Genomic DNA, 26,652 nt, shown 5'->3' with positions numbered 1-26,652 from the left:
CTGGAAGATTACTCACTCATGTTTCATATTTACTTTGGTTTCTACAGCTCAAGGCTCTACCTAATACTAACCCCTTACAGACTGTACCAGGTGTATTTTAGATATTATGCTATTGTACTATGTTGTGGCACCAGCTTTAAAGAGGTTTCAGAATCACAACAACACTTAAGGGTATTCATAACCTCACATCTTTGCTCACTTGTCAACCACTTTTACAAAGTACTCTGGGTGAATTTTATACTACCAACAATAGCAGGGTTGCCTTGTATATTATAAAATCACTAAGTCGTCACTCCTTTGTGATATGGTCACTCAGTTAGGGCTACATGGCTGAGGAAGAGAGAATAATGACAAAAGTACCAGGAAGGATGGGTGAATGGTTAAAAATAGAGTGATTGGAATGTGGGAGGAAGTGAAACTAGGCTCAGTAAGATATACATATACACAGGGCACAGGTATGACTGTATGGTTAAGAATCTTGCTTCCCAACCATGAAGTTTCAGGTTTAGTCTCACTACATGGCACTTGGACAAGTGTCTTCTACTATAGCCTCAGGCAAAGCCTTGTAAGTGGAATTGATAGATGGAAACTGAAAGATACCTGTTATGTGTTTATATGGAGAGGATTGCCCATGTTCAGTCCACTATAGGATAAGGACTTCAGCATGTTCTCTCCGCCAACCATAGTCTGATGTTAATTTGAGCTTGAGATCATACTAGTTTCATGAGCCTACTCTGCCACACTGGCTCTACATGGTTTGACAAACAGGTGCAGTTTTTTTTTGTTTTTTAACACATACCCACAAGCAGTCAAGTTGATTATATCAACCTTAGTGCTCAACCGGTACTATTTTATTGACCCCCCAAAAAAGATGAAAGGCTAAATTGACCTTGGTGGAATTTGAACTCAGAACATTGTGACAAATGAAATAATGCTAAGCCTTTTGCCTGGCATACTAACAATTCTGCCAGCTTGCCTATATATAAATATATGTATACATACACAGACATATAAAGGTGTGCACACACACACACCCGTTGCATGTGTGCATGAATGTACCCTTGTCTGAACATCTTGTGATGGTTGTAAATAAGCATCAGCACCATACAAGCAAGGTTGTTAGTTTCCAGTCTTGTATGGAAAGCCTATCTAGCTATGGGGAAATACTACCTTACTTGGAAACAGGTGAGGATTGGTGACAGGAGGGAGTACGTAGTCATAAATAATCTATCTTAACAAACTCTGTCTGACCCATGCAAGCATGGGAAAGTAGATTTTAAATGATGATGATGATGATCACACATACACTCATATGTTATAAATCTCCATTTATAAATGGCTGTTATTTGAGGCAGCATTTTATGACCAGATAACATTTGGTTGCCAACCCTTACTCAATAACAATGTCAGAGATGTTTTTTTTCATTCTACTAGACTTCGAGAGTGCAGAGCAACTAGTTGTAATGTGAAGAGGAAATGTAAACATCACATCACTATTTTATCCAGACGGTGACAAGTGAAGCAGTAGTGTCAACATTCAAGTATATATGTAGATAAACACACACACATGCAATGGTTTTCTACACAATGAATTACACTCATAAGGCATTACATACATCTTTAATCTTTGACTTGTTTCAGTCATTGGACAGCAGTCATACTGGGGCACCACAATGAAAGGTTTTAGTCAAACAAATTGACCCCAGTACTTATTTTTAAGTCTGGCTCTTAATCTATTGTTCTTTCTTTTTGTCAGATCACTAAGTTATAGAAAAGTAGACAAACCAAAACTAGCTGTCAACCAGTGGCAGGTGTCACAAACACATGTGTATGATGGATTTCTACAGTCCATCTACCAAATTCACTCATAGACTTTGGTCAGTCTAGGGCTGTGGTAGAAGGCACTTGCCCAAGGTGCTGTGCAGTGGGACTGAATCCAAAACCACACAGTTTTCAAAGTAAGCTTCTTAACCACAGAGCCACATACACATACAAAGCATCGCAGCCTCCATTTCTATTCATTTTTATTTCACCATTTCTGCATGGGTAGGCATGTCCTCTCTTGCACTATATACAATCAGCTGACCTGTTCCTTTATCATTTCCTTCACTAGATGTAACCTCTTCAAAATCAATCTTCACTACTTCACCACTTCATCCCAGCTTCCTCAGTTTTACTTCTTTCACATGTTCCATTTTAAAATCAATAAAGCAGTTTTATGGTTTGATTTCATCAATTACATACTGTCAAAAAATCTATTTTGAATGAATGAATAATTGTATCACTCTCAAAAAGAAAAGCTGTTTACAGTTATTGACTTGTATGTAAATATATTTACTGGTAAATAATAATGATACGGTAACAGCTTTTCGATATTGTTCATTACAGTTACTTCACATGCTTATATGAAGTTTTCAAAAATTCAAATATTTGTAGTAAATTATGTGTGTATAAATGAAGGTATATATCATCATTTTAATGCCCCACTTTTCTATGCTTGCATGGATCAGACAGAATTCATAGAGGTAGATTTTCTATAGCTAGATGTCCCTCCTGTCACCAACCAAAACAATATTTCCCTATGATGTCAAATCAACACAAAGAGATGCAAACACACACACAATAGGCTTCTTTCAGTTTCCATCAACCAAATCAATTCACAAGGCCTAATTCTATAGTAGTAGAAGATTTGCTAAAGATGTCATGCTGAACATATTCTCGTGTAATATTAGAAAATGAAGAACACTACTTGCATGATGGTGATTATTACTTTTTTACTTGTTTCAGTCATTTGACGGCAGCCATGCTGGAGCACCACCTTTGGTCGAATACATCAACCCCAGGACTTTTCAAGCAATGATGGTGGGGCAAACACAGGCACACAACTACATATATACACACATATCAATATCTATAAATCTGAAATGAGAAAGTTTGTTTGTTTGTCTGGTTTTGGCATTGGAACGGGTTAAAGGGCACTAGATCACGTCAGATTGACTCCAAAATTTACAGGGACATGTAAAATGAGGTGAGGATGTGAGTGGGCTAGGTTAGAAATCCCTATCTTAAAAGGTGTGGTTACTAGGGCAAAAAACGCACACTTCGACAAGTCTTCTCTCATTCTCTTATCTGCCTGTCTTCCTCCGTCTCTCTGTTTCCTCCCTTCCCATCACTTTCTCTCTATAACAATGTTTAACAGCTACTACTATCTTTCCCCCGCCGCCTTTGCCAGCGCTGTCACTCTTTCTATCACCGCCTCCCCCCTCTCTCTCTGGACGTCTGTCTGCATTCATAGAGAGTTTTATTATCGCCACCACCAATCATGAGAACAAATATTATGAACCAGATATTTATTAGGTTAATTTATATATGTGTGTGTGTGTCTGTATCTATATATAAATATGTATATATAATGTATATATACAAAGTGTATATATCTGTATTTATATCAAAGCAATTAAGATTCAAGTAAATTCCAATGAATTTACTTGAATGTGGTACTTAACTTAGATGCACCAGAAAAACTATATGGTGTTAACCATACAGTAATGTGGGGTGATTATAAACGAGAAAGAAGCAACAAGAATGGATTAGTTTTTAGTACAATTGTTTCATACAAAGACAGGCTTTATTACAAGTTGCAAAAATTGCAGCAGATAAAAGTGTCCCGTACTCATCAGCTAAAATACATATGAGTTCTCCAGACATCTTAGTGGGTGAGGTTATACTCATGAAATATTGGAGATAATTCCATTAAAGGCAGATATAGGTTGTAAACAGTTTTCCAAAGTTCCTTAATGATGATGCACAGTCTTATCACAGATTTTTAAAAACTTATTAGTTTCGAAGAGAAGATGAATTAATCCATAGTGTAAATTAATCCATTATTTAAATCTACACTATGGATTAATTCATCTTCTCTTCGAAACTAATAAGTTTTTAAAAATCTGTGATAAGACTGTGCATCATCATTAAGGAACTTTGGAAAACTGTTTACAACCTATATCTGCCTTTAATGGAATTATCTCCAATATTTCATGAGTATAACCTCACCCACTAAGATGTCTGGAGAACTCATATGTATTTTAGCTGATGAGTACGGGACACTTTTATCTGCTGCAATTTTTGCAACTTGTAATAAAGCCTGTCTTTGTATGAAACAATTGTACTAAAAACTAATCCATTCTTGTTGCTTCTTTCTCGTATCTGTATTTATATATATATATATATAATTTGTATACATTTGTATATATAATGCGTACACACACACACACATATATAATGCGTATATATGTACATATATATATTTAATGTGTATCTATATATATATATATATATATATATATGTGCATTATGTGGTCGGTTGAGCTGAAAATATGCACACCTATGTTAAAAGTGCTGGCGAGTTTGCATGGCAACTATTTTTTTCCTCAAATGAAAGGCGTGACGTCTAGGACAAAATTCCTCATCTTTTAAAATGTGGCCCAATTATACCCGAATGAAATCGGCTTATATTAACCAAACAAGTAAAACAATGAAAAACTATGCTATTTTAATCCATGTAGGGTCAGGTATCTCTGTAGGTCAACTACATATTTGTGAAAAGGGCAGATGTTGTCTCACAAGCAGTTATACAGGAAAAGGTGTTAGTAAATATGGTAGGATTCAGTTGAAAATTTACACACCTATGTTAAAAGTCCTGGTGAGTTTGCATGGCAACTTTGAGTTTGCTCAATTGAAAGGTATGCCTTCTAGGGAAAAATTCCTCATCTTTAAAGTGTGGCCCGTGTAGACCTGAATGAAATCGAGTTATAATACCGAAACAAATAAAACAATGATAAACTATTTTAATCCCGAGCAAGACTGGGTTTCTCTGCTATCTATATATATAAAAGAGGCTTTGGGTTAAAATTGTGTGCACGTTTTGCTACGTCAGAGGTTGGCGGCCACACCAGTGGTCAGATCGAGCTGAAAATTGACACAGGCATAGAAGGCGTGATGAGGCAGAGAGTTGAGTCGGTTAAAACTCACCATCTGGAAAGATGCGGTTGCTATGGTGAGAAGATTCAAGGGGGCTCTAAGCCCCTCCAGATTGGCGCAATTGGCATCTAATCCTATCTATAAAATGAAGAAGGCAAACATAGACACAAATTGGATTTTTATGTAAAAAGGGGTCTAAATGGGGCTGGAAGGGGATTCAAATTTACAGGAGGGGTAACTTGAGGGGGGAAATTGGGAGACGTTTTGTGGTGCTACAGTGGTTGCTTTGGTGTGAAAACTGAGATTTTATTGATTTTGGGGGACACTTGGTTGTCTAGATCGGACACCTTTTGCCCGATTTCTATCAAACTTTCAACATGGTAAAATGGAAGCAGATTTGTAATTTAAACGCAGAAATCTAATTTTTTTATAAATGGGAGAGAGATAGATAGAGAAAGTCTGAGAGAAAGGAAGAGTAAGAGAGTGGGAAAATAAGAAAGGATAGAGAAACAAAGAGGGAGAATGTGGCGATAAGAAACAGAAAGGAAGCAACAGAAAGTAACAACCACAGTGTCACCCGTGTGTAGAGCGGGTCACCTTAAGCTAGTCTATCTATCTATCTATCTATATATATATATATATACAACGGGCTTCTTTCAGTTTCCATCGACCAAATCCACTCACAAAGATTTGATTGGCCCGATGCTATAGTAGAAGACACTTGTCCAAGGTGCCATGCAGTGGGACTGAACCCTCAGTGTCAAAACAAGGACACACACACACATATATGACAAGCTTTTTCCAGGCTCCCTCAACCAAATCTACTAACAAGGCTTGGTTGATGCAGCACTACAGTAGATGCTCAAGGTGTCACACTATGGGCCTGAACCTGAAACCATGTGTTTTCTGTGTTCTATGGAAACCACATTTTTTGTGCACAAAATAATGAATTGCACAAACTGGTTCAATTCATAATTTTCTTTTTTACTGTATTGTTATTGTTGGAATGTATGATTGTATCAGAATGTCTTGAATTGACATGTTCTTGTTCATTTTTGTTGTTTTTGTACTGAAACTCGGTTGCTATTTTTAGCATGTCAGGTAATCACATAGAGGCTCCAATGTAAGGTAAAACGACAGAAATAGTTAAGATATTTTTTTGTGTTTATGAGTTCTATAATATGTAAATAATTGACTGGTTTTTGTCTTCTTTTTTAAAGGTAAAAATACCAGATAAATTATTCACGCAAAATGCCACTTTCCTATCTAGTCTCAGCGATCTTCTTCAGCATTCGTTCCAGTTTCGCAATAATACTTTACCAATATGAATTAGAAACAAATGAAAATAATATCACTATGGCAATTAATACTTTTACAGAAACGAAAGGAATTTTTCGGTCAATGCTCGACCCCTGTAATTTACAGTAAATCGAAGTAATTTTATGTTGCAGAACAGCTAATTCATGAAATGAATAAACAATCTACGGATCATGTTCCAGAATTAACAGTCACAATATTTTCAAATGCTTTGGCCATCATCATGCTCATATGCGCCGCTTACACTTAAATTCTTTCAGGTAACTATTCATCAAAGGTACCAATACATTTAATTCAATTTTTCTTCGCATTAAACATTCTGTTTGTGTGCAGGACAATTAGCCGGATTTATGAAATCCTTATTGCGGTTTACAATATAGTGGTCAAATACATGGACTGATAATTATATTTCCATCATACGAACATCTATCTCCAGAGTATAATTTGATCTACGAACAATATTTCCGAGCAATGTATCGCCCTTCAATGTTACACTTCAAGTGGTGGTCTCTCCTCCACTGGCCTCTGATATACCTTATGTAGAAATACTATATTTCGTCTATTTTCACCATAAGATATTCATCTTATCTAGATTGATTCAACCGATAACAATCGGACTGCTCTGAATCCAACAACACACATGCCCTTATACAACATAATCAGTTTATAAACTGGGCGGAGTTTCGGAATAGCTATCACGACCACCTCATGGCGAAGGAAAAGGGCATTGAATTTGGGGAGCAAAAATGTAAAAAAATTTGAAATTTTTGAAAAAGATACTTTCACAATCACAATTCCTGTTATATGAAATACAAGAATACTAAAAAAAAAAAAAAAAAAAAAGAGGGAGAAAGAAAGAAAACGAAGTGGGGAAAATACCCGATTCCTGGCCCTTTTCCTTCCACATGTAGTGAATGCTATTCTAAAACTCCGCCTATAATTGTTCTGGTCTTGTGCAGTGTGCATTTCCCAGTAATTTTCGTTTAATCATAACCATATAAACCCCAAAATAAATCGCATCAAACAACTGTATCAATAAAAAGTGCCCTCAGAAAACAAACAAACATACTTTTCTTATTGAAACCGTTTTATGATGTAAACGGCGTTGTCAATGGTAGTCGTCCACACCTTAAAGATATTTTGTCAATTTGCAGTTAGTTTGACATATCTCAAAACCCTTTCTTTTCTTAAGAGCCCTTTTCTGAGAAAGCATACCAATGTGTTCAAAACATGGAGTGTGTCTTTTCAGAAGCCTTAAAGGGGGAGTGTATAATAATACTTAACCATTCAATATGGCGTTATAGCGTATAATGTATAAATATGTTCGGTATTTATGTAGAACTGTCCTGCATGATAATAGGACCATTATCTACAGCTATGGAGAAACACAGAGAAATTTCCAAGGAGAATCCGCCTGTCTACAGTCAGGTACTTGTAGTAGTAAACAGACAACGATGACAACTAGTGGTCGGCAAACATAACTGAGGGGGAGTAGTTCTTACAAACTGAAAGCTAAATGGAAATAACAACAACTATTAAACAGTCTGAAATGATATAATCACACCCTTCCATCTTAAACAACAAAACCTTACAATATCCCCTGAGATAAACGAGCTGGCCACAGCATAGTATCAATAAAGAGGAAAAAAATAACCCTTCCGTGGCCGTCAAACAAACCTGATACCAGTTGAAGTTTGGGAAAGTGAAACTGGTACGTTATACTCAAATATCGCCTTCTTTTACTGAGACTATCCAATTACATTTTTGAAGGCATGCTAAAATTCCCACAAGCGATTTAGGTTCTACGTTTAACAAGAGAGCATAACTACGATGCGTTATCAAAAAAATTTTTTTTTTTCATTTTTATATCAACTGAAAGGATCGGATGGAATTTAGAATTAGATGTTTCGAGAATTTAACAAGGAAATCAAAGTACAAATATATGATCGAAGGTTCATCATTTGATGATCGAAATTATATATGTGGGTTAGTACAATAAATCACATACACAGTATAGCTTTAGAAGTCGAAAGTATCTCTTTAAAATGCGCAGATTCCATATAACTGACATGTTATTGTCATTAAAGTTAAAAGCAGGCTAACCCATTTTTTTACGGTGATCAGAAACAAGTAAATAAATAGCTTTAGAATATAACAACATTAAATCGCTCTGATTTAATGAATTGCAACGTATGAGTATCAATAAAGAAATAATACTAGTAATGATAATTATAATAATAGTGAAATACAAGAATGCAGAACCAAAACCATCTGTTAGTGCGTGACAGAATTAATCAGAGAAAGTAGGCAGATTCAATAAAAAAAAATGATTATAAACTCAGGTACCATTAATAATAAGAATTTTATAGTAAAATAAATCCCCCAATTTGTGGACAAATTCTTATATGTCGTTAGCATTGAAATTGAATAAAGTAACGATGAAAAAACATGTCAGTAAGACATATTGGCTTATTTTGAAGCAGTTGAAGTGCGTACTAAGGTCAATACAAGAATAATAGAAAAAGACCTGTAAAATTTAAGAAAATTTACCGATTAACTGTCCGACAGGAGTACTCAAAGGATTTCCGTGTCCAAACAGAGCTGCCATTTTGATTTTTGACTTCCATACAATGACGTCACTAAATTTTGCTGATTTTTATTTTTAGCAATGTATATTTTCTTCACAAATCATTAAATACGAATTATTATTATTTAAAATTAAAACAATAAATTATGGTTTATGAAAATAAAATTTTAAAATAACTATTCAGAATTAAATTTTAACCTAAATATATTCTACGGATATGCCCGTAACCTTGACAACAGCTGGACGCGGTGAAATCACCGAGAAAAGTGAATAGCATCATCAAAATTTGTATAGAAAAGCTCGATTCTGAATTAAAATAAGCCCGAAATATCAGCAGTAAGTCTTACTAGCAAACACCTACACGAATATAAATATTCCGCTATCAAATATGGTTTGTCATTTCTATTTTAAAACACGTGCTATGTAAATAATGGCATTTTCTGTCGTTCATTGTTGTTATGTAGTTAAAACCTCGATAAACTCTTTCAGAACATCTTTTCATTTTATAATTTATTTCAAATAGTTTTCATTATATATATATATATAAATAATGTCATAAATAACACACAATATAATTAAACGTGTATGTTTTGAAAAACTAGTATATTATTGTGAAAAATGTGGACAAATAATTCTTTCTACTATAGACACAAAACCTGAATTTTTGAGGTAGGGGGTTAGTCGATTATATCAACTCAGTGTTCAACTGTTATTTATTTCATCGATCCCAAAAGGATGAAAGACAAAGTCGACCTCGCGGAACTTGAACTTAGAACGTAAAGCTGGATGAAATGACGCTAAGCATTTTGTTCAGTGTGGTAATGTTTCTGAATAATAATAATAATCCTTTTTACTATAGGCACAAGGCCTGAACTTTTGCGGGAGGGATCCAGTTAATTACACTGACTCCAGTACTTGGCAGGTACGCTATTCTATTGATCCCAAAGAAGGCGAAGTCGACCTCGGCAGAATTTGAACTCAGGATGTAAAGGTAGAAGAAATGCTGCTAAGCATTTTGTTTGGTGTAGTAACAAATAATAATCTTCTTTTACTTTTACTTGTTTCAGTCATTTGACTGCGGCCATGCTGGAGCACCGCCTTTAGTCGAGCAAATCGACCCCAGGGCTTATTCTTTGTAAGCCTAGTACTTATTCTATCGGTCTGTTTTGTCGAACCGTTAAGTTACGGGGACGTAAACACACCAGCATCGGTTGTCAAGCGATGTTGGAGGGGACAAACACAGACACACAAACACACACACACGTGTGGCTGAAGCCCAATGGATCTATATATATACATATATATGACGTGCTTCTTTCAGTTTCCGTCTACCAAATCCACTCACAAGGCCTTGGTCGGCCCGAGGTTATAGTAGAAGACACCTGCCCAAGGTGCCATGCAGTGGGACTGAACCCAGAACCATGTGGTTGGTAAGCAAGCTACTTTCCACACAGCCATTCCTGCACCTATAATAATAATAATATTAATAATAATAATAATAATAATAATAATAATAATAATAATAATAATCCTTTCTACTATAAGAACAAGGCCTGAAATTTGTGGGTAGGGGACTAGTGGATTTCATCGACCTCAGTGTTTCGCTGTTACTTGATTTATCAAGCCTGAAAGGATGAAAGACAAAGTTGACCTCAGCGGAGTTTGAAACCAGAATATTGCAACAGGTGAAATACCACTAAGCATTTCAACCGGTGTGCTAATGATTCTGCCAGCTTTCCGTCTTAATAATAATATTTGTTTCTTCTCTTCTATAAGCACAAGGCCTGACATTTCAGGTAAGATGCCTAATCAATTATATCAACACCAGTGTTCAACTGATACTTATTTCATCAACCCCAAAAGGATGAAAGACAAAGTTGACCTTTGCAGAATTTGAATATAAAGATGGATGAAATGCTGCTAAGAATTTTGGCTGACATACTAACCATTCTGTCAGCTCACTATCTTTAAATCCTTTCTATTGTAGGCACAAGGCCTGACATGTCTGTGGGTAGGAGGCTAGTCAATTACATTGACCTCAGTGCTCAACTGGTACTTATTTTATTGACCCTGAAAGAATGAAAGGCAAAGTTGACTTCAGTGGAATTTGAACCAGAACATAAAAGCATTTTGGCTGATGCAATCACAGTTCTGAATAATAATAATAATAATAATAATAATAATATTATTATTATCTGAAAAGCTGAATTGAAATATTTCCTTTCATTTCAGTTTTCCCTTTTTGTAGTTTTATATACCGTAAAAACCCATGTAATTTGCACACATGTGTAATTTACGCTGGTAATTTTCAGAATAAAATTTGTTAAAAAAAGCTTCTACTCATCTAAAATTCACACCAAAATGTTTTCAGAATTGCCAATATGGCCAGGAGAAGAATGTTTTCAATTTAGTTGTATTTAGTATAATTTCACTTACTTATGATTAGATTTTATTAAACTTTCATTGAATAAAAATAATTTCTGTTTAACAGGTATCATATTGAAAACTGTTAAATTATTAAGTGTTTGTGTTGTTTATAATGAACTTTATTTTTCATTTCTTGCCCACAAGCGATTGTCTGATCTTTAGCATACTGCTGTATGTCTTCTCAAATCATGATCACAGGAAAAGTTGTTGATAAGAATTATCAACAAAAACAAAGCTGATAAATATGCACAGGAGTTGCAAATTAATTTTAACTACCAATAAACACCAGCTTAGATGACACTTTACTCAACTGGCAGAGGAAAGCAACTGATTATGCAAACAGAATTCTTTTCTGCCTATTCTTGTTGGAACCTTTGATACGGAGTATCAAAATTTTATTCCCTTTCACACTTATAAAATGTCAAGCAAATTAAAAAATTTGTCATTACCATTATTGTCAGTATGGGCAGAACTTATGAATTGCTTATTGCAAAGGAGAATTTAAATATGTTGAATATGCATTTGAATGTGGCAATAGAGCTAGCAGAAGGCATTTTAATGTTAATGAAGCCAATGTTTGAAATTTGTATAAACAATACGACAAACTGTGCCTAGTAATAAACACAAAAATAAAAACATACAATCAAGATTATCCATATCATTACATTTTTTTCAGTCAGGAATATTCATATTGCTATGTATGTCAATGGTGCTTTATTGTGATAGGTAGAAACCCCAAGCAATGTAAAATATGGCCTAGACCGTGTTTAACAGCATGAACATCAGACTTCAAAGAGTAGTTAACCATTTAATGGTTTTAGTAAATTTATATTGAAAAAGTAAGCATTATACCATCCAGCATAAATAAAAGTCAACTTCGTTATATTTAAGCCATTATTTATTCTGTAAAAACCTATTCTGACATTAAGTGAGTCAATTTCCGATACAAATGTTTGTTTTGTAAATTTCTTTTCAACAAAAAAAATTTCAAAACAAAATTCTGGAAATGATCTACTCATGTAATTTACGCACCCCCTTAAGTTTATCTTTATTTTTGCAAAAAAAAAAGGTGTGTAAATTAGATGAGTTTTTACGGTATGTATCAATGACTTGGGGAAATAAAAAAACTGTTGCAGAGTCTTATTTGAGCATTATTGAGGTTCAAAAGGTGTTCAGAATTGAATCATCTTTCTGGTTAGTATTTAGGGTAAAGTGTTTACTATGTTGGAAAGGTTGCTTGTAATTGTAATACATTGCATACGTTGCTTCTTTAAGGAGTTTAATTGTCTGTTCTTCAAGACTAGAAGGGAAAAGGTTCAATACTGTTTTTTTGATATATGTAGTGAAGGAGACCAGCTTATTGTGTACCCATTGGAGATAGGTTTGACATGAAGTGTCTAGGCTGCACATGTACAAAGCTTGTATGTAGGAAGATAAGGAAGGGGTAAAGTGATATCATCTGCATTGAAGTGAAATTTATTAATAATAATAGAAAGCTAAAGGATGTGGCCCACTGTGAGTGGCATTTTTGGGATAATGGCACTTTTGATGACTATTGCTGCAAAGGAATCACAAGAATATCAGAAAAAAATACCTTGTAGCATTTGTTCCAGTTCTTTTCTTTATGTTCTGAGTTCAAATTCTGCCATAGTCACCTTTGTATTTCATCCCTCTGAGGTTGATAAAATATAGTACCTATCAAATACTAGGGTTGATGGTATTAACTAAACCCCTCTCCTAAAAACTGTTCACCTTGTACCTAAATTAGAAATCTTTATCATGTGTTTTTCATGGGTTGGAGCCAAAGTCAAAGACAATCCAAATTGTACAAACTCTAGTTATGCTACTCTATATGATAAATAAAATGGGCATTGAATACAGAAAATTTATGAATTGATGGTCCCACTCTAAGTAGGTCCACAATTTTGGTCAATTTGGCATTTTGTTTTTTCCCTCTAAATAAATACGTTAAAATCACCCTGAGCATGGTTTGTGAAACATCAGTCCATTGGATCAGCATTTGTACTGTTGATTCTGTGCTGAGTGTTTGTCTTGTGATCCAGATAAAAAAAAAACTTCTTTATAAGACACTAGATTGGCAGAGAGTTTAAATCTTGCTTTTAACATCGCAAGGGATTACTCTACTTACCTAAGTCGAGGATTTGATATATATGCATTACATCAATTAATGCTAGATAGTTCTGCAGTGAAATGCAGTTCTTATAAAAAAAAATAATGTTTCCGAAAAAAAGGAAGTGACAGAGAGTTATGTTTTCTGCAGACTGCTTCAAAGACCTTACTTAAGGCATCTATATAATATTTGCAGTAAGTTGTTTTGCATTGCTTACCTTTAGCACCTTAACTACTGTCATATTTCTTATATAATAAGATTTATGCTGTTTGACATTTAAAAAATATGTTTTTATTTCTTAGATACAATGAGCCGCCTCTATGATTCCATTGAACCAGCAGTTATTGAGGAAGGTATGTTACTTCAAGCAGTTGAAGAACAAGGACCAAAATATGAGGCTGGAGAAATTGTTAAAAAAGAGGGCATTGATTTTGATTATGTTCTGCATCTCAGATTAGATTTCAAGAGTAAGTCATGCATTAATTTTTCACTCCTTTATTTCCCTTTCATTCACTAAAGATGGCAAATTGGCAGAGTTGTTAGACCATCAGCTAGAACATCTCACAGTGTTTGTTCTGCCTCACTGCACTATGAGTTCAAATCCTTTGCTACTCATCTTTTTGGAATCGGTAAAAAAGTACTAAGTGTTAGATAAGACAAGATGCCTTGCAGTATTTATTTTGGTTATTTGCATTCAGAATGTAAATCCTTTTTACCATAGACACAAAACCGGAATTTTTGCAGAGTGGAGGGGGATAATTGGTTACATTGACCTTGGTACTTAATGGTATTTATTTTATAGATTCCAATAGGATGAAAAGCAAAGTTGACCTCAGCAGCATTTGAACTCAGAACATAAAACCAGAAAGAATGCTGCTGTGCATTTCGTCCATCCATCCAGAATGTAAATAACAAAGACAGATTAAGCCTATCACTGAAGTAGACCATGAAAGGTTAAAATTCCACCATGGAATTTGGTTGACTTAACCCTTTGCCTGTCCAAACCATTTCCAAAGTTTGTTCTAAATGTCCATGCTTGTTTTCAGACTTTTAGCTAGCCCTTGCTTCATACGTTCTGAGTAATATGTGTTCTGGGTAATATAAAGCATTCCTTCCATAAGTCCCAAGTTACTCTAGTGGTTGAAGAAAACTGGGAATGTGTGGACACCAGGGAAATATGTCATGTGTATCCTATGTGATACACAGGGCAGGTAAAGGGTCAATCCACTATCCAGTTTAACACCACTTGATGGCATCTTAAATTACTTTCCATACAGAATATAGATAGATAAGGTCTCTGGTTTATGGATATCTTTCACCATCCTTCTCATCAGTCTCAGAGGCTCTGTAAAGTGCCATATGTTCTGTCCTCTCCTGACTAAGAAGAGAATAGTGAATCTTTTATTCTAGTTTTTGATGTATATAAAGTATAACCTGCAAACACTTTAGGTAGAAAACTGATACATCATTGCCTCCTCCTGTTTCAAGTCTCAGACAAACCTCAGTTGTCTATGAGACCAGTATACCTACTCGTACAGGATTGACTTTATCATTTATCCTTAATGTCCCTTTTTATCCTTTACATTACCTTAATGTACGCTTTTCCATACTTGCATAGATCAGATGGAATTGGTTGAGGCAGATTTTTCTATAGTCAGTTAACCTCTCCTGTTGCCAACTCATTTCTTTTCAAATGCAGGAGTATTTCCCTATGCCTGGACATGTTTTAATGGAAGATTGGAAATAAATAACACTGCTTGTATGATGGTAGAACTTATTTACAACTGTCACACGGTGTCGAGATGAGGAGGCACAAACACACACACACTCACACACACACACACACACACATACACACACACACACACACAATGGAATCCTTTCAGTTTCCATCTACCAAATCCACTAACTTTTGGTTAGCCTGGGGCTATAGTAGAAAACTCATACCCAAGGTGCCATCCAGTGGAACTGAACCTGAAACCACCTGGTTGGGAAGCAAACCTCTTAACCACACAGTTATGCCTGCACCCTGCAGTATTAGATATTAAGTACAAAAGCTTCAAGATTTACAGCTTTTTTTTTTTTTAATTCAGCAGTATAACATTGGAATGGAAGAATGAAACCATTTTATTCATTCAATAGATAATGGAATGGAACTATACATGGCATACAGTGTGTGAGTGTGAAATGCATTGAAGAATTTTCTCAATAAAAGTTTTATCCTTTGTCATGTCTGATGACATGGAATCTAGTATGAGTCAACACTGAGGAATGAAGTTTTGTTTTACTATGAATCATGTGGACACTTCTTCAAAAGTATCCTATTTACGTCTGGTCTATTTTTTCTGTAAAACACTACAAAAAAAATGAAAACAATTGTAATGGAGATAAGCAATGACATAATGCAGATACAAATTCTTGATCAACCAAATCTAAAGTTTCAAATAGTTGTTTCTCTCTGTTTGGATATATTTCATTTGTTTTATTTTACTTAGTGTTATGAGAAAATATGTAATGGGATGGAAAAGTTTCATTATGTATGGAACATGTTTATAGAGTTAGGGATTTGGAATATGACCGAGAGAATTCAGTGATATGGTACTGTTGTCATAATACAACAGCCCATTGCCTTTTCTATCTGTAGCCTGAAATCATCATCATTATTTTATGTCCATGTTCCATGCTGGTATAAGTTGGATGGTTTGACAAGGATATCTGATGAGCTGAAGGCTTGCATTGTGCTCCAATGTCTGCTTTGACATGGTTTCTCCATCCGGAAGTAGGAGAAAGATGTCAGTAACATCTGTAGAGATTGAGGAAGGATTAAAGGGAGGAGTGCACAAGTTTGGGAGACTACAAGAATGCTAGCAGTAGAGTGGTCACGATGTTATTGATAGTAGAAGGGAGAAGACAGGTGATGTGTTTGGGTCGGCTGTAGAAGCAGAGTAGTGAGATAAACTGGTGTAATGCACGAGGAGAGACAATTTGGTGGTCCAGGGAGTGGGGATGGCCCACTGTAACATGAGTGTGGAGAACAATATTAATGGATGAAGACTGGCTAACAAGTGAGATGGATCTGGACAGCAAGAGAGAAAAGGGGTATCAGGATGGTGGAGAAGAGCAGTGGATGATATGGTGTGGAGAGGAGGGTGACATGAAATAGGAACTGATTGAATGGAGAGTACTTGTGCAAGAGAGAAGACTGTGCTGGTTTGGTCATGTGATGTGGATGGATGTCAACAGCTCCATAAAGAAATGCTGATCACTTGAAGTGGATGAAACTTGTGGAAGAGGGAGACCCAGGAAGACATGGAATGAAGAACTGAAACTCAGACACTTAACCTTTCAGAGGAAATGACAAAGGACTAGGATATCTGACAACTTGCTCTACTCAAGAAGACACATCCTCCACAGCAGAAGTGTTAAGGCCATATCCCCTGGTGAAGAGGATTGGCCTGTATGAGTCTTGTGCTAGTGCCACATAAAAAACACTAGTGCCAGTATCACATAAAAGCACCCAGCACATACTGTAAAGTCATTTGGCATTAAGAAGGGCTTCTAAACATAGAAACCAGGCCAAATCAGACTAGAATCTGGTGCAGCTCTCCTGCTTGCCAACTCTGGTTAAACTGTCCAACCCATACCAGCAGGGAAAACGGACGTTAAAGGGTGATGATGATGATGATGATGATGACGATACCAGGTATTTGGGCTAAATTTAGCATTATGTTTTGCGTCTCCTTTTTTCAGAAACATTTTGATATATTGATAAAGTCAATGGTGTTGGAGAGCATAGAGATAAAAGTTGTAGATGAGAAAAAGTTAGCTGACATGGTAGATTGGAAGCCATCTGGATATTGGAAAAGAGTTACCTGTATCATGATAATTTATGCTGAGTGTCAAAAGGCTGACATCATGACAACTGTTCTGTGAACACTGTAAAGGTTGTAAGATGTGTCCCATGTATCATGAAAACTAAGTTCCTCCAGACTATGATGGTCTTTAAGTGTGTCTCTTGTGAAAGTGACATCATGCTGCTCCCTCCTACGAACAGGGCTTCAGATACCTTTGTGATGATGCTGGAGATTGTGGTTAAACTCTGGCTGGAGAGAGCTTCTGTTGGAAGGCTATATGTGTGGCAGCAGGATTCAGTCTTACACAACAAATCTCTTTAAATATATATCATCATCATCATCGTTGTTGTCGTTATCATTATCATCATTGTTTAACGTCCGTTTTCTATGCTGGCACAGGTTGGATGGTTTGACAGGAACTGGTCAGCCAGGGAGTTGGCCAAACCCCATTTGTCTGTTGTGGCATGGTTTCTATGGCTAGATGCCCTTCCTAATACAGAGTTTGCTGGGTGCTCTCTATGCATCGCTAGCACAGGTGCATTTATGCAGCACTGGCACAAGTGCATATTATGTGACATCAGCACCTGTAAAGGACAAGCCTGTATGTATGGATGACTGTATGTATGTAAGTATGTATGCATGTATGCATGCATACATGCATACTCATACAGTTCTTCCAGAAGTCAATTTCATCTTGATGAGCAGGTTTTCATGATATCCTGGTCCTTTGTCATTTCCTCTGTGAGTCTCAGGGTGTTAAGGTTAGCCTTCATTACTTCATACCATGTCTTCCTGGGTGATCCTTGTCCAAAAGCTCTGGCCTTGTTAGTGGATTTGGTAGATGGAAACTGAAAGATGATCATTGTATGTGTGTGTGTGTGTGTGTGTCTATGTCTGTCCCTGCCCCCACCACTTGACAACCGATGTTGGTGTGCTTACATTCCCATAACCTAGCAATTCAGCAAAAGAAGCCAATAAAATAAGTACTAGGCTTAAAAAGGAGATAAGTGCTGGAGTCAATCCTTCTGACAAAAATTCCTCAAGGCAGTGCCCCAGCATAGCCACAGTCGAATTACTGAAACAAGTAAAAGATACAAAGATATAGATACATATCTATTTATATACACATACATACATACACACACACACACACATACATACACACACACATATATATACACATACACACACACATACACATATATATACACACACATATATGTATATATATATATATACGTATATATGCACGCAACTATGTTTTGTGAGAATATGGTGGTGTGTATTTTTTACCTTTCATACTTTTTCTACCTATTAGAGTAACTTCCCTTTTATTCAACAGTTTTTTTATAGCGTCTATTGTCATTATAGCCGATGAGGATGCATCATAGCTCTTAGCTCCGACATTTGAAACCTTGAGTCCTATTATGACAACTTACTGATTGTCCTAAACTATACATATATAAATTCCCCTATTTACCTAATATTGAGGTCTCATTCTTTTGTTGTCATTTTATTATTATTATTATTATTATTATTATTATTATTATTATTATTATTAAATATATATACACACACACAGTAATCCCTCGCCTATTGCAGGTGTTATGTTCCAAAACCCCTGTAATAGGTGAAATCCGCAAAGTTAAAACAGTACTGTACTGTATATTTTCCATTATTATTTTTATAATTTGTAAATATATTTTTTATTATCAATGCAAAACAACATCACAGACTCACCTCCCAAGTTTCATTTTCTATAGAGTATGTGCAATTCTTTGCTTACTCATCTATAGTACACTACGTATTTTCTTTTAATATAATTTTAGTTAATGTATTATACAGTGTAGTACTGTATTGTATTTCTGTTTATTAATTTATTAATTTTTAGGCATGAAAATGCTTATTTTTACCACAGAAACAATTAAAATCTAAGAAAATATAAATACCTATCAACTGCAGAAACCCACAATATACTGAGGATTCTGTGATATAAATTTACATATTTTAGCAAAAAATCTGCAATATACTAAGGGCACAAAAGGTGAACCACAATATGGCGAGTGATTACTGTATTCTTTTACTCCTTTACTTGTTTCAATCCTTTGACTGTGGCCATGCTGGAGCACGACCTTTAGTCGAGCAAATTGACCCCAGGACTTATTCTTTGTAAGCCTAGTACTTATTCTATCGGTCTCTTTTGCCGAACTGCTAAGTTACGGGGACGTAAACATACCAGCATTGGTTGTCAAGCTATGTTGCGGGGACAAACACAGACACACAAACATATACACACACATACATATATATATATATATATATATATTATATATATATATATAATATATATATATATACACACATATATATGATGGGCTTCTTTCAGTTTCCTTCTACCAAATGCACTCACGAGGCTTTGGTCAGCATGAGTCTTGGGTCAGCACGAGGCTATAGTAGAAGACACTTGCCCAAGATGCCACGTAGTGGGACTGACCCTGGAACCATGTGGTTCATAAGCAAGTTACTTACCACACAGCTACTCCTACGCCTATCTTATAGGCACAAGGCCTGAAAGGGAGGCTGCTAGTCAATTTCATCAGCCCCAGTACTCAACTGGTACCTAATTTATTGAGTTTGAAAGGATGAAGGGCAAAGTTGACCTTGGTGGCTTTTGAACTCAGAATGTAAAGACAGCCAAAAGGCTGCTAAGCATTATGCCCAGCATGCTAAATGATTCTGCCAGCTCAACTTATATATGTGTGTATGTGTATGTGTATGTGTGTGTGTGCCTGTGTGTGCGAGCGCGCACGCATGTGAGTGCAGTATTAGCATAGCTAATAAAAATAAAGAGTTTTCCAAATAACAATATGTGAAACTATTTTGAGCTATTTCTTCTTTCTGTCGTTCCCTTTTTTGTTCTCTTTCATCAGCTGCTTCAAATTATTTCTGTTTTCTCTTTATAGTGGTAGTAGTGGTGGTGGTGGTGGTACTAATTGCATGGGTGGTGGCAGTGGTAGTATTAGTATTGGTAGTAGTTGTAATAGTAGTAGCTCTTATGAAATATCTTATGTAAAATAAAAATTATTCCACAGTTGCATTTCAGTCATTTTTGACTGCAGCCATTTCTGGGGGATACCATCTTGAAGGGATTTTAGTTGAACAAATCAACCCCAGGACTTATTTCTTTAAGCCTAGTCCGTATTCTGTTAGTCTCTTTTGTTCAGTCCCTAAGTTATGGTGGCTGCAAACACACCAATTCCAGTTGTCAAGCAGTGGTGGGGGACAGATACAGGCACACACACACACACACAAATATAAACATACATACATACATACATATATACATACAAACAAACATATATATATATATACAGGGTGTGATGGGTAAGTTGTTGCTATTTTATATTTTTAACTTTGCGCATTGTTTGCTTTTTGATTTTGTCGACTTCACAGCATAGTAGGGTCAGTTGGGCACCATTTGTGAGAGAAAAAGCACCATGACACAATTCACTCTGCCAGAAATTTGGAAACAACATGCTATACTGCTTGGCATTTGTACTGGAAGCTCCAGTATGAACAGCTGGTAAACACACAGAACAACTTTTGGTTTGCTGTGCCCCTAAAACATGTACCGAGAGTGATAAAAATCAAACATCCAGTCAACTTCATGATGTTTGGAGTGATCAGTAGTGAGGCATACACACACACACACACACACACACACACACACACACACACACTCACACACACAAATATATATATATATATTATATATATATATATATATATTATATATATATATATATATATATATATATATATACACACATTAGGCTTCTTTCATTTACTGTCTACTAAACCCATTCACAAGACTGGTCAGCTCGAGGCTATTGTAGAAGACACTTGCCCAAGGTGCCACACAGCATGACTGAACCCGGGTATATATATATCATTATCATCTTCATCATTGTTTAACATCTGCTTTCCATGCTGGTATGGGTTTGATGGTTTGACTGAGGGCAGGCAAGTTAGAAGGCTGCACCAGGCTCCAGTCTGATCTGGCAAAGTTCCTACGGCTGGATACCCTTCCTAATGTCAACCACTCTGAGTGTGTAGTGGGTGCTTTTTATGTGCCACCAGCATGAGGGCTAGTCAGGCGGTACTGGCGTTAACCATGTTTGAATGGTACTTTTTACATGCCACCAGCATGGAAGCCAGTCAGCCAGCACTGGCATCGACCACGCTCGAATGGTGCTTTTTATGTGCCACCAGCATGGGTGCCAGTCAGGTGGCACTGTCATCAGCCACAACAATGACTTCACTTGACTCAACAGGTCTTTGCAAGTACAGTTTATTGCCCAATGGTTGAAAGGTACTCTTAAATGGGCCGGTTATGCTGCATTGGCATATTCCACAGTTGTGGTCTCACTTGGTTTGCCAGGTCTTCTCAAGCATAGCACATCTTCAAAGGTCTTGGTCATTTGTCAGTGCTTCCAGGAGGCCCAACATTCAAAGGTTAAGCTTCACCACCTTATCCGAGGTCTTCCTGGGTCTACCTCTTCCGCAGGCTCCCTCTACTGCTAGGGTGTGACACACAGCTGTCCTCATCCATATGCAACACATGACCATACCTGCACAGTCGTCTCTCTTGCACACCACATCTGATTCTTCTTACGTCCAACTTTTCTCTCAAGGTAGTTACACTCTGTTGTGTATGCACACTGATATTACACATCCAGGAAGCATACTAGCTTCATTCCTTGCAAGCTTACACATGTCCTCAGTAGTCACAGCCCATGTTTCACTGCCATGTAGCATGGCTGTTTGCACACATGCATCATGCAGTTTGCCTTTTACTCTGAGTGAGAGGCCCTTTGTCATCAGCAGAGTAGGAGCTCTGTGAATTTTGCCCAGGCTATTCTTATTCTAGCAGCTACACTCTCAGAGCATCCACACCTGCTACTGACTTGGTCACCAAGGTAACGGAAGCTATCAACTACTTGTAGTTTTTTCCCCCGGCATTTGACGGAAGCTGCTTTCTGCATATTTTCAGTGTTTATTGCCCCTGAGCATTTGCCACACACAAAAACTATCTTCTCAGTTAACCTTCCTTTGATATTGCTGCACCTCTTATGTGTCCATAGCTTACACTGAGTACGTCTTATGGAGTTTTTAACTACCCCTTTTCTCCAGATCAGTCAGGGCCATCTACCTGAAGGGATTTGTGGTTTGTCTGCCTTCCTACTTATTAAGATTTTGGTTTTTGCTAGATTGACTCTAAGACCCTTCAATTCTAGACCATACTTCCACACCTGAAACTTCTCCTCTAGTTCTGATAGTGACCCAGCTATTTGAGCAAGGTCATCAGCATAGAGAACCTCCCAAGGGCATCCTGTCTTGAATTCCTCAGTTATTGCCTGGAGGACTCTGATGAATAAGAGTGTGCTGAGGACTGATCCTTGGTGGATCCCTCCCCTACCTGGAATTCTTCACTGTACTCATTGCCAACCCTCACCTTACTGACAGCATCCCTGTACATGGCTTTTACAGCTCTCACTAATCACTCATCTTTTCCTAGTTTCTGCATTGACCATTGGATAAGGGATCGGATGACTTTTCAAAGGCTTTCTCTATGTCAATGAAAGCCAGGTACAGAGGTTTATCTTTGACTAGGTATTTTATCTGTACCTGCCTTACCAGAAGTATAGCATCAGTGGTGCTTTTCTCTGGCACAAACCCAAACTGCATCTCATCTAACCTGACTCTCTCCCTAATTAGTTGGGCTATGACCCTCTCCGTGACTTTCATTACCTGATCCAACAACTTGATACCTCTGTAATTATTCGTATCTAATGCATCATCTTTACCTTTGTAGCAGTTGACTATGGTTCTGCTACACCAGTCAATGAGTATGACTCCTTCATGTATCACCTGATTGACTGACTATCAGGGAGACTAGACTATAGCCGACACTGCCAGATATTTTAAGCTTCTCTGCTGTGATTCCTGATGGGCCAGAGGTTTTCCGTCTTCATACTCTTAATTGCTTTATCTATCAAAGTACTGTCAATTTGGATAGCTGGTCCCTACATACATACATACATACATACATACATACACACACACACACACACACACACACACACACACCACACACACACACATAAGTAACAGAAAGGGAGGAATTTTGATTATCCCCATGTTGTGAGTTGTAATATAAATAAGAAATTAAAGAAGGAAAAAAATTATATTAAAACTATGTAAAGTGTGTACATTTTACTTCTTTAATTTCTTATATATATATATATGTATGTATGTATATATACATACACACACACACACACACACACACACACACACATGATGGACTTCTTTCAGTTTCCATCTACTATAATTCACTCATGAGGCTTTGGTCAGCCGGAGGCATTGGTTGGTCTAAGATTATAGTAGAAGACATTTGCCCAAAGTATCACACAATGGGACTGTACCTGGAACCATTTGGTTGGGAAGCAAGCTTCTTACCACACAGCCACATACATATGAATATATATATACACTAGAGTGTTAGATACACCTGCATTGCTAAAATAAAGCTAAAATGCTTTTATTCTGTAGTCAAAGCACATAATTGTATTCCTACATACTGAGAGGGACTATAATCGTCCAAAAACACCAGTCAGTATAATGAATTATTGAAGTGTTTTCAGATGATTATAGTCCCTGTCAGTATATATGTATACAATTATGTGCTTTGATTACAGCATTAGAGCATTTTAGCTCTTATTTCTAGCAATGTAGATGTTTCTAACACTCTAGTCATATTTACTGACAATTATAGTTTTCCTTTTTGGTAAAACATTTCAAACCACTGTCTATATTAATTTTCTGTATGCGCATTAGTGATTCGCTAAATCATCCAGAGATTTTTATGGTGAAAATATATATTCTCAAAATTAAGTCTTGAATCTGCCATGATGAGGCAACAGAAATTGCTGAAACTGACTGGTCAATATAAGGAATTCTTGAATGGTGTTTTCAGATGATTATAATCCCTGTCAATATATATGTATATAATTATGCGCTTTGACTACAACATTAGAGCATTTTAGCTCTTATTTCTAGCAAAGTAGGTATTTCTAACACCCTAGTCCATGGATGGGCAACCTTTTTGAGAGTGCTTGCCAAAACTGGCAAAATCTCTGGCACAAAATTTTTCCACATGCCAACCAATTTTTTTTGAGAACCTATTAGGCTACTTGATATCTTTTAATAAAGTGTATGTTAAGAACTTTTTTAATAAATGATAAAATATCACCATAGAGTTGTAAAACACAGTATATAATGATGGAAAATGTATTTATTCACCTTCAAAGTTACATCTAAACAACAATGAACCTTTTCCTCTTTCAAAAGAAAACACCAGGTAAAATATCAGTTGGGCAGAAAACTTGCAGACAACCTTTGCCACTTTCAAAACAAAACATCAGTCAGATGAAATATCAGTTTGACAGAAAACTTGCTGACTCCTTTCGATATACATGTATATACAGTATTATCATTGGGATTTCTGCTGCTGTATCACGGATGGCAGAGATTTTACATCGGGTTTATATTTTGTAACCTTCAGAGATATGCATGCACTACTAGTTTCATCCATCAGGTTACTCCTATTACAAGACTTACAAAGTTCATCGCTAAGAACAAAGATTCACAGGCATATGTTAATGGAAACATGGATATTAGTGCTGTTGAAAAGTTTTTTAAGTTGGAAACATTTTCTGGAATGGCATTCTAAGACCTTATTAATTATTTTCCCACACTTCTCTCTGGTACTCCTGTTTCTAATCACTTTTTCCCAATATTTTCTAAGCCAATTCTAAGGTCAATAAATTTTTGCTTCAAAATTGAGCTACTTTGAAATTCAATCAACTGCATTTGAAAATCAACCATGTCTATCCATGGAAACATTTGTAAGTTTAGTTCTTCCAGTTTGATGATGTCTGGAAACTTCACGAATTTTGCTGTCTTCTAGTTTCCTGAATTTAGCAAACCTTATAAATAACTGCTCAACAGTTGACTTGATAATGTTTACAAACATCTTTTGAAGACATTGGCACTCTCTTCTGTCATCTTTTGAGAGATTATTGATGTACCTCTTTAGGTTTGGGAAGTATCTAAATCTCTCATTGTCCCCATCCCTCTTAAAAACTTCTAGTTTCATTTCGAAAACCTTTATGTAACCATACATAGCATCAAGTGTCTTACCAGAGCCCTGTAATTTAACATTCAAGTTATTCAAATGTTCTCAAAAATCTGCAAAAAACACCAGTTTACAAACCCACATGATGTCAGACAATTCTTGATAAGAAACATGGTGGTCATTCAAAAAGAAGTTTATCTCATTTAAACATTCAACAAATTGTTTCAGAACCAAACCTCAGCTAACCATTGAACATTGTTGTACATTTTCAGTCCTTTATACACAGATTCAACCTCATTCAGTAAAACTCGAAATCATTTAAAGCCTGAGCAGAAATGTAGTTAACAACCTTGGTAACAGTTTGCATCACTTCCTGAAGTTCCTTCAGGCCAACTTTTGCACATAAAACCTTCTCATGTATGATGCAATGACCACCTGTCAGTGTATGACCAACTTCTTTTGCAAACAGATTTACAAATCCTGCCTTCTCACCACTCATGCTGGGGATACGATCTGTTGTGATGGATACTACTTCTGAAATGTCAATTTGTCGAGAAGAGAATTCATTCACAGCTGCTTTACATATTTCAGCCCCAGTAGTACATTCAAGCAGTTTTAGAAGGGCAACCATCTCTTCACATATTTCATCACCTTTACAAAATCGAGAAAAAATGGCTAACCTAGCTGATGATGTAATACCTGTACTTTCATCAATAGAAATAGAAAAAAAACTTACATGATGACAAATCTTTTGTCAGTTGTTCAGAAATTTTCTTCTCCAACTTAAGTATTCTATCCTTAACTGTTCTCCTACTCACAGACAATTCTTTAATGTGCTGAATAATCTTTTCCTTTTCTGAAAAATTGTCAAACAGGAAAGGTGCACACTCTAACAAAGCTTCTTTAATATATTCCCCATCACTGAGTGGCTTTCCATGTTGGGCAATAACTTTTGAAACCTCAAAACTAGCAGCAACTAAATTGGAACTGGGCTTGCTGAAGATAAAGCTTATAAAAGTATCATCCTGTTTCTTTTTGTTTTGCTGAGTTCACGAGAAAATATTTTTTTTTTGTTCTTCTTCAGTTTTATTGCTTAGTTCTTATGAACACTTTCAAAATGCCTTTTTACAGAAGAAGTTCTACAAACAACAGTTTC

At 36.3% G+C, this 26,652-nt stretch overlaps 2 protein-coding genes across 4 annotated transcripts in view; one reads left to right on the top strand and one right to left on the bottom strand.

Moving 5' to 3' along the window:
- The window catches only part of LOC115232333 (target of Myb protein 1), a 139,477-nt gene extending 130,550 nt beyond the window's left edge, over positions 1-8,927 (bottom strand). For all 3 annotated transcript variants that reach the window (XM_029802162.2, XM_029802163.2, XM_029802164.2), the window contains exon 1: positions 8,848-8,927. In XM_029802162.2, the coding sequence (XP_029658022.1) occupies positions 8,848-8,905 (58 nt within the window). In that variant the 5' untranslated portion in view covers positions 8,906-8,927. The remainder of the gene's footprint in view (positions 1-8,847) is intronic.
- A 190-nt stretch (positions 8,928-9,117) lies between these two features.
- The window catches only part of LOC115232669 (dynein regulatory complex subunit 3-like), a 75,750-nt gene continuing 58,215 nt past the window's right edge, over positions 9,118-26,652 (top strand). Inside the window, exons 1-2 of the mRNA XM_029802688.2 lie at positions 9,118-9,220; positions 13,745-13,909. Of these exons, the coding sequence (XP_029658548.1) occupies positions 13,750-13,909 (160 nt within the window). The 5' untranslated portion in view covers positions 9,118-9,220; positions 13,745-13,749. The remainder of the gene's footprint in view (positions 9,221-13,744; positions 13,910-26,652) is intronic.

Source organism: Octopus sinensis, linkage group LG2 (assembly GCF_006345805.1).
Source record: "Octopus sinensis linkage group LG2, ASM634580v1, whole genome shotgun sequence".
Classification (NCBI taxonomy): Eukaryota; Metazoa; Mollusca; class Cephalopoda; order Octopoda; family Octopodidae; genus Octopus; species Octopus sinensis.
This window is presented reverse-complemented; position numbering and strand designations above follow the sequence as displayed.